The sequence below is a fragment of the Eupeodes corollae genome, chromosome 3, assembly GCF_945859685.1.
Source record: "Eupeodes corollae chromosome 3, idEupCoro1.1, whole genome shotgun sequence".
Taxonomy (NCBI): domain Eukaryota; kingdom Metazoa; phylum Arthropoda; class Insecta; order Diptera; family Syrphidae; genus Eupeodes; species Eupeodes corollae.
This window is the reverse complement of record NC_079149.1, coordinates 118,139,361-118,154,719: the sequence shown is the minus strand read 5'-3', so window position 1 is coordinate 118,154,719 and position 15,359 is coordinate 118,139,361. Positions and strand designations below refer to the sequence as shown.

Below are 15,359 nucleotides of genomic sequence, written 5' to 3'. Positions count from 1 at the left end.
AATTTATTTTTTCATTTTAATCTGTCAAAATGCAAATTTCTATCATTAAGTATTTCATTGGGAAAACCAAATAAACCTTCTTATATAATTTATTGTTGTGGTCCTATTTGGGACAATGAGAAATGTTGTTGCTCGAGCAACAACAAATTTGGGAATATTTTCAAAATCGGTGCTGGTACATAAAACCCTAAGTTTATAAAGTTGTTAGGCAACAGAAATAGAGTTTCATAATTTCGGACGTATAAGGCTTAGGCTAATAATTTTGGCAGCAAGTGAAAGATCTACGAGTATACATATTTTTTGTTTTTAATTTTGATCTTTTGTTTTATGTATAGCTAAATTATATTCATATCTTGAGAAAAATGAGTTATAACATCTTTAATTTAATTATTTCATTTTATCTCAAAACCCACTCTAGAATGCCCAAAATTTGTATATTTTGTTAAATAATTCTTCCTGTTTTTGTAGTATAAAATATGTATTTAGCCCTGTATCCTTTTGACGATTTAAATGAAGATTGTGTAGTTTTGTTTGTGTGTGCCACCTCATTCAGAAACATAAACATATTCCTGGTACGGGGGGAACCGAGTACTTACCGCGATGCACTTTCTTCTGACGATGCAACACACTGGAATAGAGCAATGGAAAAGGAGATGGATAGTCTTCATAAAAACTATACCTGGGTTTTAACACAGCTTCCACCGAACAGAAACCCCAATTAACAATAAATGGGTGTACAAGCTAAAAGACTTGGTAGTCAATGGTAAGCGGCATAATAAAGATAGGTTGCTAGTTCGTGGTTTCAGACAAAACAAGGTGTCGATTATGGTGAAAATTTCAAACCTGTTTCAACGTTTCGCTGTATTTTTAGAATTGTGGCAAATGAAGGAATACATTTATCTCAGATTGATGTAAAAACGGCGTTTTTAAATGATGGTTTGTTTAAATAAATATAAATGCAGCAACCCCAAGGCTTTAATGACGGTTCTGGGAGAGTTTGTAAGCTTCAAAATAGCTTTTATGCTGGCATGAGGAGTTTACAACAGTTTGGAAGCAGTTTGACCTTAAACCTAGAAAAATCGACCCATGTGTATTTCTTTAGAATCCTTCAAAAATGTTAAGTTTCCTTGCAGAGAAGCGGGGTTGGATTGCTTATGTACTTGGCCGTTGCCACCCGTCCACATATGGCTTATGCAGTGGGAGTAGTTTCAAGATACTTAGACTTAAGACCGAACCAGAGACAATCAATGTATTAAAAAGAATAAGAAAGTACATCAGCGAAAGACGAGAAATAGGTATATTTTTTGAAAAAAGTAAATGTTTTTCTTTGACGTTCCAGCACTGGTTATATTTTTTTCTTGGGTCAGTGTCTTGGTCATAACAGAGGAAAAAATGTGTGTCCTCATACTACTACCGAATCGCGGCATCGCAGACAGTAAAAGAAATGGTGTGGCTTAGTGTACTTGTTGAAGAATTAGTTTTTTCTGCAAATGCAAAGTTTCACCTAAACATTTACAACCAAAGAGCAATGAAGCTAAACAAAAATACTGAGTTCCACAAACAAACAAAAATTGTTTATGTTGGATATCTTTTAATTCTTGAATAAATTAACGGAAGTGTTTTTATGATTAATTATGTCCCATCTGAACTTTAAAAGGCGGACATTTTCACAAAGCTGTGTTTCGTAAAAAATTAAATCGTTTGATTTGAGAAAAACTATATTTACAAAAACAATAATAAATGTTGTTTTTCAAAAAAAAAATATATTTTTATTGCCTAAAGCAAAAGATTACATTTTTTAAGAAAATCTATTGTGATGGAAAATGTTTTACCTCCATCATAATCACTATACTATTTTTCTAATCTTTTTAAATAAATTTTTAATTAAGCTTTTTCATTCAAATAGAAAGTACATGGATGTATCCAAACTCTACTACCGTATTTTAAATAATGTCTTCTGACATTCAGATAATTTTACCCTTATATACCCTGCCCTTACATTTTATTCCGCACCTTTACTTTTGACGATAATGTATGTCAGCCTTTAGGATATTGCAATGTTAAAATTAATAATAAAAGAGTTTCATAATGAGAATTCTCTCCAGAAGCATAATACAAAATATACTTTTCACATTACTTTCCTCAACAAATACCCATTCTTTATTCATTATTTCTTAAAACAGTTATGATCATGACAAAAAGAATACGAACATTATAAACTACTGTCTTTTGTTTGACACAAAATTATATTGAAAAATATAAAAACAAAAAAAATATTAAAAATTAGCAAAAAAAAATGTCAAAAAGAAACTTATAATTTGACAAACCAAGTTTAAAATGGAAAAGAAAAAAAGCGTGTATAGTAATCCTTTTCTGGAGGTTCAGTAATAAGAGTGCTTCCTTGATAATTTTCTTCTGACCTTTTTAAATATCCTGAAAATATTTTCCTATACAAAAAAACTAACCTTAAATGGAACGATAAGATTGTATTTTGATAAAAAAACAGAATAATTTTTGTCTTCACATCCTGTTATTCAATATACAGGAATGTATTTAGGAGAGGCCCTAAGTATAACATTATGTTGAGTTTCACCTACAAGTATGGGAGAGAGTTTGGGTTTGGTACTTCATCACGAACAGAGATACTCTTAAAGGTTCAGGATATGTATCATTTCCTTCGGAAAAATAAATGGCACACACATTAAAAAATATTCAAGCCGAGGTTTTGCTAATATCCACAAGAGTGATTAACTTTTCAAGACTTAAGTTGAAATGGTATACAAGATATTTTTTTTACAGTAGCCATAGTAATTTACTTATGGGAAGATATTCGTACGCTTTATAATTTTGTTATATTTGTCTGGCCTGTCATGTCTGATAGTAAATAGCACTAGGGATTAAGGTTGCAAAACTAACCACATTGCATTAAGGATAAGTCCTTAAAAACGAAAAAAATTTGGACTTGGAAACAAAATTAAATTTATGTCCCCATATATCTATCAATGTTATTCCCCAATCTTATATTTTTTACACTATAAGCAAGCAAATTACATTTGAATATACTTTTTTTTCCTAATCTGTAATTACTATACTCGTATCGCCATATAATTCCATTTTGGTCTATTAATTTTCCCTTATAATTAAGTAGTTTCCCGATTTGGCAACTAACTAAGAAAAACAAATTAACATAATGTACTTTGCATGCTTCGTTAATAAAGAAAAAATAAAACACTAAATAAGTGGATGAAATCCGACAGAAGAAGAAAGAAATTTAAGAGAAAAAATCTACAAATTAATTGAAAAGCTAAACTTTTCTTGGTTTTTGTTTGTTGTGATTCTTCTAGATTTCAGGCACTTTTAAATTCTCCTCTCCTCGGACATATGATCTCCAGGAGTCTATTGTAGAGGAATAAAATTTTGGTTTGACTATTTGTACTATTTATTTTCCGAAACTAACCAAAACTCAATCAAGCAGTTAGATATAGGGGCAGCTAATCAGTGCTCTTAGCTAACTTTTGTAAAATTACCGGAAACAAATATTCTAACGAAATAAAAGCAAACACTATAAAAGAATATAAAAGTGAATTGAGTCAAATTAAAATATCGGAAAATCTTCCACCCCAAAAACTGTGGATTTCATTAATAAAATTTTACAAATCTAAATTGGAGTGACCAAACGGTCCATCGAGGTGGTAGACCAAGAAAAATAACAAAACGAGAGGATGAAATGAATTAGAAAAGAACCTTTTATTATATCGAGAGAAATAAGAACCGAACTTAACCTAAATGTAAGCGTGAGAACAATTCGGAGACGAGATGTTGATGGTAAACTAAAATCTTTCAAAGCTGTAAAAAATCCCCAGAAACAGGCAGGCGAGATTAAAATTTGCTGCCACACGCCGAGGACTAGTTGCTTCTGAAATGGGTATTTTTAGACCCAAAACACATGTCCAATACGGTTAAGACGTGGTTTAAAGAAAACCTGATTTACGTGGTATAATGGACAGCACAGTCCCGAGATCTAAATAAAATAAATGGTCTGCTTGATCAAATTAAAATGGCTTGGAATATTATACCAAACAGCATAATAACAATTTAATTGACACCATGCCTTAAAGATGTGCTGAAGTGATTGAAAACAAGGGGTTTGTTTTAAAATGTTAGCAATATTTTTCTAACAGAATAAATGTATTTTTTAAAAGTTTCTTTTGTTTTGATCAGCCTAATAATGAACAAATTGCTATATTTAACGAAGTATTTATTTTATTTTCCATTAGAAACTGTAAATATTTATTCAAACAAAAAAAAAACATACAATAATTTAATCTTAAATTTGTTTTTTAATTATTTAATAATTGAGGCAATAAAAGTTACAATTGTATTGCCTACACAGTGTGTTGTATATGACACATTTAAAAATGTTTAATAATTGAAACAATTTTTTTTCATAACTTTAAAGACATTGTGTAGTTTTCCTCAATACCATAACTCACATATTTCTTCCACATTTTCTGAATTCAGGTCGCACAAATCTTATGTGCATCAATTTTGGAACTTTTTTATATTTTCTATGCAACCACATTGTTTAAAAATAGTTATTTAAAAATAAAATAAAACAATTAAAAATATAATAATTTTTAATTGAAAAATAAAAACCTTAAACTTAAAAACTTAGAGCTACAAATTTCCTTACGACCTTAATAAGACCATTTTAAAATAAGAAAATAGGCCGGGATGCGACCCACACTAATAACTCCTCATCCCGTTATTCGATTTGTCTTGCTTAAACATTTGAATATTTTTGTGTTGGGTTAAAAAAGTTGTCAGTTGAAGTATTCTTAATAATTTTAAAATTACCAACAATATTTTCCATATAAAAAAATAGTTTTATTAAATACAATTTTTTACCAATTTTAGTGGCCTTCCTAAAATTTTTACAAATTTAATGAATGAAATTAATTTGAGAGATATCAAGAACCTTACATCAATTTTTACCAAATTTGTGTAATATTTTTTGTAACTTTTTTTTTTTTGAAAAAAATGAACTGTTGCATTTAAAAAAAAAAAAACTACAGATTATCGAAAGCAATATTTTCTGTGAAATAAAAAAGTTTTAATTTTTGAAAAGCTATGAGTCGAAAGTAAATTTTTACCAATTTTTAGTATTGTTTTTTTATTTAGGTTTTTATTTTTTGTAAAAAATTTCTTAAAATTTACTGAATGTTGCCAAGATATCGAAAGATAAAAGTAGTCTCAAGGTTTTAAAAATATATTTGTGTAAAAACCATTTTTTACCAACTTTTATTAATGTTTTGTTTAGGTTTTTATTTTTTGTAAAAAAACTGTCAATTTTATTTTTCTCAAAATTTGTCCGAATGTTAAAAACAATATTTCTTATAAGTGAAAATTAGTTAAAAGCCATAATCTCAAGTTTTTGAAAAGATACTTGAGTCGAAATTTAATTTTTACCAACTTTAAGTAATGTTTTTTAGGTTTTTATTTTTTATAAAAAAAACTGTCAATTTGATTTTTCTCAAAATTTTAGCAGATGTTAAAAACGTTATTTTTCATTGCACAAAATTGGTTTGGAGATGAAATCATTTTTTATTCGTAGAATTTTCGAGGTGACACATTTTTTTCATTTTTTTTTATTTACAAAAAAACCGTTGATTGCATTTTTTTTAAAGATTTGGTATCACGTTACAATATACATTATAAAATTTAATTTAAGTCTCTAGCGTTTTTGGTTCGTGAGATATTTAGGGTTTACCAAAATGTTCACCTTTTTTTTAAACTGCTATGGTAAAAAAAAACCACCTACGCAATTTTCTTGAGAGCCCTTTCTGTACTTTTAGTATTATTTTCTATATAACTTATTTCTTTGATGTCAATATTTCTTCAGGTTCTTGAGCTTTGTGCGACGAAAAAAACGTCGCGAACGTACGGACGTACGTTTTAGAAAAAAAACAAAAACATTTTATTTTAATCTTTAATGAATGAAATTACATGTAAGCAAATATTAAGTGTTGTTTTGTGGAGTATCTATTAAAAATTTGATTTCTATTATAATAAAAACAATAACCTCTTTTAGAGGTTTAAATAAATTTGGCTCAACAAATTTTCTAATGCAAATGAAACAATTTCAATTCATATTTTAAGGCTCTAAACCTCAAATTACAATCTTTAACAATATAAACAACAGTTAGGTGAATGGTTTATTGTAAAATTCATTCAATATTTAGAATTCTCCTCCTCGTTCATTAAGGCATTGAAATTTTCATAGGAAACCAATAATTCCTCTAGTAGGCAAATCAACAATTTTCTGGTTTTAATCAATTTACACGAGAAGAGATATCTACTTGCAAATTAAATTTATTTCAAATTGAGCTATGTACGACAAGCATTGAATTTTTGGACTTGATTAATTGTTATATTTATTCTAATTGATTTAGCGAAATGTTGTGGAAAAAGTTTCAATACTAAATCGTAATGAATTGAATGAATTAAATCTGATTTAAGAATAGATCGTTTTCTATTAAAAAAAGGTTCATTGTTATTTTCAAGCAACACAAAAATGGAAACCAAATTTTGATTTACGTTTGTCAAAATGAAGGAAAGTTACTTAACGGTAACTGTTTTTGTTTGTTAAATTTATCCCGTAAAAAACCTCAAAGGATAATTGAATTCTGGATTTGAAATGTTAATAATTGATATGAAAAAACTTTAATATCAAACCTTCGTTTAAACACAACAAAAAGTCCTAATTTATATGACCATTACTACTATATTTGAGCGTTTGTTTCAAAATACGTGCGTTGGTTGGCGTGTTGGTGTGACAAAGGGATGTTCTATGAACTAATAACTATCTATAAAGTTCTTGAGCTATTTTTATTCTATATTATGTTTTTTCATGTCAAAGAAGCTCACCACTATTTTAAATGAAAAGAAAAGAAAAACAAGGATAGGTATCATGGTTAAATTAAATTGAGATTAAAAATTACTCAACTTGAACTTGATTCAAGTGCAATATAATGTATAATTAGTCAGATGATGGCAACAGAGATAAACAAGTGTCACATAAGTAAACAAATAAAAATCAGAGAGCAACAATCAGTGGCTGACAATTCACATGTAATGTAAAATCCATGGAATACCTAATTGGAATGTACATGCATTCAAGGCCAGAAAGAAACAATATCGTAAGTAACGTATGTACATGTGAATTAAAGTAATTGTTTTGTTGACATTTTCCGTACAGTTTGTCCTTGAAATCCTTGTAAGGACATTTTTTTTTGAAAATGCATGCATATTCATTATTTGGAAAATATTTGTAATTCCATCAAAAAATATGGGGAGACTTCATGACTCATGACTTATGACATACTTTATTTGTATGTTTAAGTTTTTCAAGGTTATACCTTACGGTTAAGGAGGGAACTTCAACATTAATGACGATTAATTTGTAATAAATTGGAAAGGACAATTTCTGATACTATACACCATTCGAAATATCTTTTTAACATATACACTCGCGACCATATTCTCATGTTACTACCTTTCGACGATCTCTTAACAGTCGTGTTTCGCTTAAGCCTATTTACTTTGAAAAGGAAAACCTCCACTTAACCACAATGGCATAAAACAAATAGACCGTGAATTAAATATGAGGATTTATTTCGGAATAGTGAAAATGTGCTTGATGATTTCTCATCACAATGGAATAGGATTTTTTTTGTTGAGACATCAGCATAAACTTTTTGGTACTCATTCACCATAACAACTCGATTTGTGGTTTTCCAACAATCCGTTTGATTAAAGCACTAAATTTTACTTTTCGAAGCAAGTTTGTCTATGGATTGTTTTATAATTTAAAGTGTGCCAATATTATAGGGTGATCCGAAAGATATGTTTATGAAATCACAAAGGTACATTTATTATCAGATTGTGTTTTGAACAAAGTTTAGTTGAATAAGTGAATGATCTGCTGCTGTAAGAAGTGTTCTAATTTTTGATGAAATGGCTTTCAATAAATTAAGTCAGTTCCAGTTTAAAATTCAAAAGAAAGTACTTAAATATGCGAAGTGTTAATTGAATATGTGAAAAAATTTAATTTTTAATTTTCAATAACTCATTTGTAGAGTTTTCCAATAACGCCTTTAATTTTGAATAGCTCAATTTTTGGCAGCCATCACTATCGTTATCGAATCTGTCAGCAATTGAAATTTGACAAGTAAAACCTACCTTGATTTTTCAAATGGTACGATACACACTTCAAAAACGCATCTAAATTATTAAAATCCGCTACAAAAATGCAAAATAAAAACATTTTTAAGCTTAACATCAAGTTAGTAAAGAACAACTGAAAATATTGGTGTACTAGCCGGCAACTGATGACGAAAAACCCTAGTTTATCAATATAGCATTTTCAAAAAGAATTCTTTGATTTGTGCTTAAAGAAGTTAAGTTTTGGTTAACAACGTTATCAATTCCTCTCAAAAGACAATTCTTTTAGAATACCCTGTATTTTAAATTCATTTAATTGAATTTAACTTAGACATCTGCAAGTTAAAAGATCAGGAATACATTTCGAAATAAACTCACCCATATGGATAGAAATCCATTCAACTTAAAAAAAGAAATTATATTTCTGAAAAAATGTTTAACTATTTCCCACGTCTTTATAAATCAAATTCTAGTCCTAGTAGGTCGATATTTCATGTTTCGCTTGAGTGAAACAAATTTAACATCATACCAACTTTTATTCAACCGAAAGGAAATGCGTTTAAATTGTTTATAAAAGACTTTAACACTTTCTCAATAGTGGAAAAGTTTTTATTTTTGTTGCAAATGTACTTTTGTAAGAATTTTGTATAAAGATGTTTCTATGTCGTACGTTGAACACATTTTGGGATTAATTTAAGAAGAGTTTAAATATCGATATTCTTGTTTTGAGGTGTGACCATTTAAAAAATGCTTTTGGTATTTTTGAGCCCATCTGAGTTATTTTTTGTAAAAGGAGAGAGAACGAATACGATTTGAAAAACGTTTCTAATATTGTATAAATAGTGGTATTTATAAAGAAAAGATGCATCTAATTAATTTGAAGGTATAATTTGGGACATGTTATACAGCTGTAACTAAAATGTCTCCTCCTTCCAGACAAAATTCGAATAAAATCTATAAATGTAGCAATTTATAACCATAACAGCTGAATAAAAATATACAACACAAAAACAAAATTACTTAAAATAATAAGCAAAAATATTGCAATAAAAGTAACTATTTCCAAAATAAATGTATCTTTAAACTAAACTTAAACCATGAACTGTCAAATAAAACGTAACGTACAACAGTGTTGCATATTTCAAATTTGCCTGTCATTGTTAAAGAAGGTTGAAACCATCACACAGTACAAATCAAAACGTATTCAAGATATTTCCAGAATTTTGTTAACATTCTTCGAATTCTGAATGTTAATCCAAAGTCGTTAAGAGACTTTTTCACATGAAAAAAAAGGATAACCTTTAGATTAAGTTTTATTAGCTGGACTGATTGGTGTGTATACAAAATTGTTTTAACCTGTATTTATTATTAATCAAATCAATAACAAAACCATACATACATTTGTATCTAAAGTGATAAAGTTTATTTTGTTTATCGAACATACATAATAGTCATAATAGCTTGAGGCATAGATAACTTTTCTGAGAAAATAAATTACTACAAGTTTTTCTTGGAAAAATACTGAAAGAGTTTTCAGTCAATATACACTTTTATAGAAGTAAGTTTGGACAATATTTTTCTTTCTGTATTCTTTAATGAGATATAATGGTTATATAAAATAAGAAGACATTCAAAGAAGAAATACCACAAAGGGAAAATCATGCAATTGAAATGTAAAAAAAATAATAGAAGTTGAAAAACAAGAACGACAAAATTTATCTTCTTCATTAAACACGTGATGTAGTTTATTTTTTTATGCATGATTTTTGTTTTCATTTTTATATTGAAAAATTATTTTTATTGAAAAGTATAAATTGAGATGAATAGGCATCTGAAAGATATAAATGCTTCATATTTTAAACTTATATTCATATCGGAGGTATCGTTTCTATGTATCGCGTGTGGGCGTAAAATATGATTTAAAATCTACACAATAATAAGATTTCAAGGAAATTGTTCAATATTTTATTAATAATAATTAATACTTTATGAAACACTTTGTAATCAATGGGAATATCGTCTATTAAGACTTGAAAATGTTTAAATGGAGTGTCCTGTAATACATAAATCTGGCGTTACTGAAGAACCGCATGAAAGTTGAGTTGGGAATATGTAACATCAATCACTGGCACAGGAGGGAGTTTGGGAGTTAGTACCACTCATATGATTATGAGTATGCAGAGTATTAAAACAAAATTATGTGCCTTTAAAATGTTTAAAATTTCTTCAGTTCCGACGTTAAATGGACGTTAAGCAATCGGTTCGCTCGCTTCACTCAAATTATCGCTGCTGTAAGTGAAATAGTTGCCGGTGACCCAAATGTGTCGATTCTTCGTCGTTCTCAAAAATTAGGAGTGTCATACGGCACATTTCTCTGGGAATGTAAATAAACAAAAACGTCGTATTTGGGGCTCTGAGGATCCTCAAATAATTGAAGAGATGCCATAACATCCACAAAAAGTCACTGTTTGGTTAGCTCTTTGGTGCGGAGGTGTGATGGAAATTTATTCTTTGAAAACGACTATGGAACGACTGTCAACGTCAATTCGGATCGTTTCGGTGATATGATGTCCGACTTTTTTGCCTCTTATTGAAGAATATGGCTTTATTGCATGAGACATTTTCTGGCTGCGTAATTTCTCGTCGTGCCGAAATCAACTGACGACCAAGATTATTCTTTTTAACACCTCTGGACTTTTTTGGTGGGGCAACTTGAAAGACAGTTTTTATGCAGATAAGTCTTTAACTCTTGAACACTTATAAACCAACGTTCGTCAAGTTATGGCTGAGATACCACCCAATATGTGTCAAAAAGTTTTCGAAAATTACCTCAAAAGAATCAATGCTTGCAAAAATTCGCATGGTAGTCATTTAAATGTTTTATAACAAAAACGATATATCATGAACAAAAATATATTGTATGGGTTTATTTAGGTTTTTTTTTTAATGGATAACCCTGTATAATTTGACGTGGTACCAAACTATTATAATTTTGAAAAAAATTCAATTAACAGTAATTTTGTATTAATAAGAAAAACTGCCACCTCAAATATTTTTCGAACAAAAAATGATTTTAATTCCAAAATAATTGTATGAAACGAAGATTAACGTTTTTGACACTTGGTTTTTTCACTCATATATATCTTTTGAAAATTTTTAGATTTTGGCTTCAAACTTATTTAATCTTATAGAAAGTATTGTTTTCGACGTTCGATAAAATTTTAATAAGAATCCAACAGTCAGTTTTTTAAAATAGATTTTGAAATGAAACTATTTCAAAATATTCTTGTAAATTTTTAGAAATTTTTTTTATTCTTTTTTAACAAAACTCGTAAGTTTTCGAGTTTTGTTAAAAAAGTTGTCATAAAAACAACAAAAAATTGTTAAAAAAGTTGTCATAAAAACAACAAAAAATGGATGAAAAATGGTTTTCGTCTCATGTTTTAATTGAACAAAGAAAGACATTGACTTCAAATTATTTATCTCACATAAAATATTGTTATGAATATTATGTTTAAGTTTTCAGTGTGGGTGACATCCCAGCCTCTTGTAAAATTTTAATACTGGACAATTTTTTTCTTCAGTTTTTCTCTTATTTGATTTTGGTCAAATTTCTAATGCAGAAGCTTTTACACAAAATAAAATCCGTATAAATTATAAATTCAAATTAGTATACCGACTTTTTTAATTACATTTCATTTCTATATTTTTTTGTTTAAAATTAATTGATAATGAATTCTAATGCTAAAAATTATCAGATTCTCCTAAATCAAAAATATTCTCATTCTGAGGCTTGATGACTCAATGAAATTTTTTTTATGCTTTAGTAAACGTCAAACACAAAAATTAAAAAATGTTTTCAATACAAAAAATATAAATCATACAAGTACAACATCTTAATATAAAGCTTAAGTGTATTTTTTTGTTCGATACAAATGAAATACGTAGATATAAGAAATACAAAATAATTTCTTCCTTCTTTGTGTTTGTTTTTTAGTATTTTATACTTATACTTACTCTTATATAGTAATAAGTATAGGAAGAATGCTAGAATTTAAATATTAAATATTTAAACAAAAAAAAAAAACAGAAATGCAAAGAAGAAAAATCCCTGATAAAATCTATGATGATGGTTCTTACATTGTTCGAAGAAAAAAGCGAAGATGATAGCAGACCATTTAACAGTTATTATTATTTTTCATTAATTTGCTACTTATATTTTTATGTAATCCAATAATGGAGAATATGTTTTTTACACTAACCGATTCAAGGTACTTTTTCCTCCCCGATACAAAAATATGCTAATATATCTGAATAAAAAATACTAGTTTGTCTAATGATGCATGTGATGACGTTAAAAAAGATTTTTTTCTTAAAAAACGTGTGTCTTGAAATGACTTTTCGACTTTCAACTTCCGACTTTTGATGCTTTGATATTTTAAAATATAAAGCGAAGCAATGCACGCGTTTGCATAAGAAAGACAATTTTCAGCTTAACTATACCATTATCACACATGATACCAAAACAAACTTTTCTTTCTAAAAAGGGCAGTTTAGTTCTAGATATCAAAATATATCCTTATTTCCATATACCATATAACAACAAACTTAGGCACACACTGTCCATCATCATACTACACAAGCACATAAATTAAACTACTAGTACCCGTTTGATAAAAGAAAAATACCATAAGCACTTAAGGCCCATTGTTACCAGATGCTTGAAATTCTTTTTCCAGAATTCAGGGTTTTTGTCAATTTTTCAAAAATTAAAAATTTTGTTTTTCTTTTGAAAATCGTTATTTTTTAAAATAACATCTCAAACGTATCTTTGTTTCATCTCTTAACAATCGTTTTTCAACAGTGACTAAGTATTTGAACAAAAATAAGCTTCAATCACGTCACAAAAGAGTCAAAAATAGAAATACTATAAATTTATATGGTAAGAAAATTCTTAAAAAAAAATACACCCAAACCTAAATTGGCAACTATCATCATCTACAAATTTCCCATCATCCCCATGCACAGCTCTTCCAAAAACAGACGCACAAAAAGAACAACAGTCTACAACACCAGATGAACTCAACACACAGGATACAGATACAGGACATAGTGTGGGCTTCACACAATGTTCCTTCTTTCGCAGAGGAAGAAACAACCATCAACAACCCAGCCTTAGAGCACAAACATAAAGCTACGACAAAATTTTGAATTTCATTCAGTCGACTACAGGACTCGTACCGAACAGCATCGAATACAGAGTAAAACACAAAAAAGCGGAAACAAACATTTTTCCTCCTAGGCGGGCTTGGTTTTGAAAAAATGTGATGGTGTTTCGGAAGTGTTGTTAACAGAAAGTGAACTTGTTCTCCTATCAAAAATATACCTACCTATAGTTCTGTCTATCCGTATTCGTTTCCGTTTTAGTCCTTTGTTTTTAAAGAGCAAGAGGTCATTTTTAAAATACCATTACTTTGTCATTTGCATACGAGTTTCCTTCAATTGAATATTTTGACGTATGTTATGCGATATATTGTCGTTTTGTTATTCCTTCCTTCGCGATATTATCTGATGTTTGTGTCACTGGGTCAATTTAAATTCTGAATAACCACTATCAGTGTCCTTCTTGAGTGTTCTTTCCTTATTGAATCCTTACTGTGTTAATGCGGAAAGGAAGTGCAAAATTTAAATATTAAGTAAAGTGGTTATTGTTACTCCTGACACTGCCAACCTTGAAAAAAGGATTTAATATTTCTGTTGATTTCAAAAAAAGAAAAATATATTTTAAAAATATATTAAAAATGAATAAAAGAAATTTTCTCTTGTGGTTTGTTTTTGGGAATATTTTAAATTTTTTATCCTCACTCCCTCGAAATTCATCTTTTCACCAATCATCCACATCCGGGGATGGGGAAACAATATATATTGGATTCCTCGCGGAATATGCACAGATGCGTGTAAGTTGAAATGAAAACTTTTTGACTATTTCAATTTTTCCATTTATTTATTCTTATGGAATTTGTTAATATTTTGTTCTTGTTTTGAAAAAGGAAAGATTGTATAATCTACACAAATAGAGGAAAAGCTTAACAAAAAAAATTGGATAGTTTTCAAGTTTAAATATAGGCAAAGTTATTCTGTTTTAAGATATGCTTCAAAACTGCTGTTTGTTAAGGGATGATTGTTTTTTGATTTGCTGGTGGCATATTGCATCTAAAACTGTATCAAATAAATAGGAAAGAAGTTACAGTTGTGGTTGGGTGTATGTTCGAACATTTTTTGAGGAAGTCTTTTTTTTGTTGAGGTTTTTAGTACTACCCTAATACCGGATTCATAATACAAAAGATGATGAAACGTGTTTCATTAGTTCTTTTATTTTTTTTCTTTGAGTATTGAGTTTCCTAGAAAAATGTATTAAACATTCTTATTGGGCGGATTATTATCCTTTCAGAAAATTCTTAGTATTTTAATATTTTATTTTGAATCCAAAAAAAGATGAAATAAGAAAAGTTTTTTTTATTAATAAATAAAGAAAGAAAAAAAAATCCAGAACGTTTTATGTTTCCTATGGGAATGAAAATTGGAATTTGAAGTTGGTACTTTAAATGTAATCTTAAACTATCCAATATTCTATGTTATTCTTGAAAATGGTTATAATGAATGAATAATGTTCAAAGGTTTGGTATAATCAATTTTAGGTTTATAAAATAGTTTCATAGATTTTGTTGGATAAATTGAATTCTGGGACAAATTAAATTTGCAATTTTTTAGCCATTGTTACTATGGTTAATAACTAATGTAATTTTGTATCAAAATGAAAAAAAAATAATTGAAATATATGTATGAGTGATTTGAATAAATAATACTTTCCAATGCCATTTGCCATATTATCGACATTTCTCAAAGTTTCAAGCGGCCTCAAAATTTTCCGACATATTTCAAGAAAGAGAAAATATATCGATTTCGAATCCATTTTGCTTTATGGAGAATTTAGTGGGGGATTTTTTAAAACAGAATTTATTAACAAAAATTGATTTTTCTCTAATATACTACTAAGAAATGCAATTTTAAAGTATTTAAATACACTTTTTTCACAATTATATTATAATTTTATTCAAAACTGATAGAATTAAAAA

The 15,359-nt window shown here is 28.4% G+C and overlaps 1 protein-coding gene across 1 annotated transcript in view; it reads left to right on the top strand.

Moving 5' to 3' along the window:
- The first annotated feature begins 13,471 nt into the window (after positions 1–13,471).
- Positions 13,472–15,359, top strand: part of LOC129952628 (guanylate cyclase 32E) — a 64,727-nt gene continuing 62,839 nt past the window's right edge. The window contains exon 1 of the mRNA XM_056065357.1: positions 13,472–14,180. Within this exon, the coding sequence (XP_055921332.1) occupies positions 14,025–14,180 (156 nt within the window). The 5' untranslated portion in view covers positions 13,472–14,024. The remainder of the gene's footprint in view (positions 14,181–15,359) is intronic.